At 45.5% G+C, this 4005-nt stretch overlaps 1 protein-coding gene across 1 annotated transcript; it reads left to right on the forward strand.

The window, feature by feature from the left end:
• The first annotated feature begins 25 nt into the window (after positions 1 to 25).
• On the forward strand, positions 26 to 1445 carry LOC105562917 (zinc finger protein 639-like). The gene is made up of 2 exons (XM_012014091.1): positions 26 to 845; positions 935 to 1445. Exons 1-2 carry the CDS (start codon positions 536 to 538, stop codon positions 979 to 981), a joined length of 357 nt encoding a protein of 118 aa, XP_011869481.1. The 5' UTR covers positions 26 to 535; the 3' UTR covers positions 982 to 1445.
• The last annotated feature ends 2560 nt before the right edge of the window (positions 1446 to 4005 follow it).

Consider the following 4005-nt stretch of genomic DNA (forward strand, 5'->3'; position numbering starts at 1 on the left):
TTCCACCATGCTTCTGCCTCTTATAAGATCAACGGACATGCGCGTCTCCCGTTTCTTGAATATTCTCGCTGTCGATCGCGGAAGGAGAGATCTTCTGCCTCTCACAATCTGAAGAAGAGACAGGGAGAAGCATTGCAAAGGTGACATACACATAGAGTTTGTTGTGTATTTCTAATATTTACAAGAAGTGTGTTTAGATGACTTACAAGAAAGACTGTACCTTCCGAGTTGACTAGATTTATTATAACAAAGTTCGTCGAGTGAGTTACACGTGCTACGATCTATTATACTCGTGCAACCTCATCATTTAGAAATTGGACTTGATTATTATATTCCGAGGCTCTATAGTATATATACTTATCATATACGAACACTTAGTTACGGGATCGAGAATCGGGGAAGAAATAAGTCCTCGGAAAGAAGTTGGAAAAGCAAATAGTCGAGTGAAGAAAAATCTACGATAAAACCGGTATTCGCCTGTCACGAATACAGCCTTCTTTTCCCCCAAAAAATTTACGTTTGAAAATCATCGTTCATGGCTGCGGCAGGCAATCTAAGACTCACGCTTGATGACTTTATCAGCAGAATTAAATTACATCATATCTGCTTTATATGTCAAGTACAGTTCAAGATTAATGTGGACTTGGAAGAACACATGAAATTGCACCACAACTGGCCTTACATATGTCATGTAATCAAGTGCAATGTTATTTGCGATAATTGGCAAAGATTCCAACAACATATGGAAATGCATTCTTATACCACGGGTAAGGAATTGTGTACTTATTGCTACAAACTATTTTCCAGCAAAAGTTCATTGTTTAGGCATTGGATAAGACTGCACGGTAAGGATATATATCTTCGTCCATATAGCGGCAAAGAGTTTTTTTTCAGATCAAACGTAATATTTAATCAATCTGCATTCTATGTACAGGACAGTTCCAGCGCAACATATTACGTACGCTACATTCCGAAAGTTAGATTACAATTTTCATATGACTCATATTCGGTCCCATACACTGTATCTAAATAGTCGTTACTGGAGTCATTGGAGTAGCTGAATCACTTTTTATCCAGTTGGAAGAAATGTAAGAAGAAAATACACTTACAAACGTCAAGCAATATAATAATATAAAAAGATCGTTTCTACAGAATTTCTGTATTATTCGAAAATTATCAGTCATTAAAAAATAGCTCCATACGGAACAAATTAAAACAGGTTAATTTAGAGGAAAAATATGTATCGAATAACAAAATACCTTGACTTACCATATTTATTCGAATAAGTAATTGCGATTGCATAATTAACTTATTCGAATAAATTAAGTAAATGGCTTGTGATTCTTTAACTAACTACATATATTGGATATTGTTACCCTCGACTGATATACATGTATTATACTCTCGACACATGGCAACTGTATGTATTAAATTTATAATAGTTATTAATATAGTTATTATAATATGATGATATCTTTTATTTGATTTATCATATATTATATAATAATAATATGAAATAACATTATTTATATGAATGATAGTAATATTTATATATAAATTAATAAATTATATATAAATATCTAAAAATTTATGCAGTCAGTTATATAAAATATAGTTTCAAGTTAAATTTCTTTCTCAGAACAAATAAATTTCAAATATTCTTCACAATAATTCCACATCAACTAATAACAATTATTTCATATAACTGGACAACGCAAGCGTCATTTGCTCTCTCTCTAAATATTTGGAAGGTTTGACAGCTGCAAATAACACGACTGAAGCATGTTGTATCGCACAAGCGAGACAGCCAATCAGTTAAATCAGTATCAGGGAAAAGTGACAATACTTCGAGACTTTCGACTATCGACTTAACACGCCTCTTTTTTTAATAACAGGAATATTAATGATTATACAAATTATGTTCTTTAATATTTTGAATTTTATATTCGAATATTTGGAAGAAGCATTCGTATATGAATAACTTGCGGCATATTCTTCTTTGTGTAGAACATTATTATTTCTCTAATAATATCTACAAGTATAATAATATAATATAATGTAGCGTGTGCGTGTAAACAAGTACCTTGTAATTATATTATTTGTAAACAAGCGCTAATGCGGTGTGAGAATTTAATATACGGGAATATTAAGAAACTTCAAAATATTTACGTTTATTTTCTAAAAACTAAATTATTCCGAAAAAATGTGAAACTGTATAAAAAGTTCAGATAAATCGTAAAATTTCCTAACTTTTCCCTGACATTTCCAATTTTCTAAAATTCCCTGACAATTCCCGGTTTTCCAGATTTACCTAATCACTGGACACCCCGAGTAAAGAATCGCCAGAGCAAGGTCGTTTCCACATTTATTCAAATTCCTCATTTCCTGACTGGCGTGAACTAAGCTGATATTTAATTGGATAATATGATTTCCCTCAGCGGACGGCCGAGGAAAGGTGGAGCTGGGAACCCGAACGGAGATGCGGGAAGACACCCCAGGTGTCTCCTCGCGGCTTGTCCCTGAGTAAATCATTCCCGTGAAAGTCACGTTCCCGAGCGAAGGATACGACAGCCGGGGATATCCTGTCACGCGGACGTCTCGCCGGCGGCGTGAAAATTTCAGGAGGATTCCCCAAGGCTCCTCGCCCGCTTCCATTTTTCTCCCCCTGTGCAAACACGCGGGAAACAAACGCTCGCGATCGAGTCCCATCCCCGGGGCCTGTGTCTTCCCACGCGCCGCGAAGATTCGCGTTCCGCGAAACGCCGAAATTCGAACAGGTTGCGGCGCACGCGTGGCAAGATGGCCGTAACGCCGACGGGGGTAAGTCGCGCGCGGCGCGGTGTCGGCGCGGGGTTGGCGCGACGGGGGTCGCCCGTTCGTTCGTCCGTCCGTTCCTACGTTCGTTCGTTCGTTCGCCCGTCGGTGGCGGCGGCGGATCGATAGCGGCGCGACGGTAGTGCGCGAGCACCGTGAGCGACGGTCGTTGCCGCCGCCGTCGTCGTCGTCGTCGTCGACACCGTCGTCGTAGTCGCCGCCGTGCTCGTCGTCGCCGCGTCCGATAGTCCCCCGAGTGCCGGGAGTCGCGCGCGAGTCGAGCGGGGGTGCGCGGAGTCCTCGGGGCGTCGTCGGTCGCCGCGGATGCCGATTACCCGCGCGCTATCGCGGGACGCGCGTCGTCGGCGGTAGCTGTGCGTCCCGTCCGGCCGCGACCCGGCCTCTCGGTGCGAGTGTGCGGACGCGCGCGTGCGAGGGAACGCGGAGGCACCGTCTCTCGGCGCCGCGACGCGGCGCGCCGCGGCGGTTCACGCGGGGTTATGCATCGCGTCGGCGGCGCGGGTGCGGCGCGGGTGAGTGGAAAGCAGCCGCCGGTCGTCGCACTCGTCGTGTCGGTTGGTGAGGCGCGTTGAGGCGCCGCGACGCTGGACCATGTCGGCGATGTCCTGGGGCACGGATCGCGGGGCCCGCCGGCACGCGGCGCCGCGACGCCGGCGGACGCCCGCCGCCCTGCTGATCGTCGCCGTCGTCGTCCTCGGCCTGCTGTCGGCCACCGCCGTCGCCGAGAAGAGCAAGAAATGTGAGTAGACCGCAGAGAGCGACGAGGTCGCTCGTCGCCCCGCTGCTCATTTTCGAACGCGAACGCGTCGTTCGTAAATCGGCGCGATTTACGCGCGGCTGCACGTGGCGGTCGCTCCGAACGCCAGGTGCGTGCGGATCGGCTCGTCGCGCCGGCTAGAGACCGGGCTCGTCGCGCACTTGTCACGTGCGGAGCGAGATTTCAGCCACTTTAGGCAGTTTATCGATTCGCCGCATATAGGCCACGGCACCGCGACGTTCGTACAGCCGCGCGTTCCTTGCTCTATTTACAAATAATTTAGAATACTCGGGCGTTCGAGCGCGCGACAAATTTTCGCCGAGTACATTGGACGAAGTAATATACTTTGGGTATTCGGAACTCTCTTTTATCAATACAAACGCCTCGACAAAGTGGCCAATAAGCCTTCGATT

The sequence above is a fragment of the Vollenhovia emeryi genome, unplaced genomic scaffold (assembly GCF_000949405.1).
Source record: "Vollenhovia emeryi isolate VEMERY1.0 unplaced genomic scaffold, V.emery_V1.0 DF939182.1, whole genome shotgun sequence".
NCBI classification, from domain to species: Eukaryota; Metazoa; Arthropoda; class Insecta; order Hymenoptera; family Formicidae; genus Vollenhovia; species Vollenhovia emeryi.

What these genes read in the sequence shown, in the direction of transcription:
- LOC105562917 (XM_012014091.1), top strand. Translation starts at nt 536, where the DNA reads ATGGCTGCGGCAGGCAATCTAAGACTCACGCTTGATGACTTTATCAGC. An exon ending in GCATTGGATAAGACTGCACG is followed by an intron (nt 846 to 934) that starts GTAAGGATATAT and finishes TTCTATGTACAG; the next exon opens with GACAGTTCCAGCGCAACATA.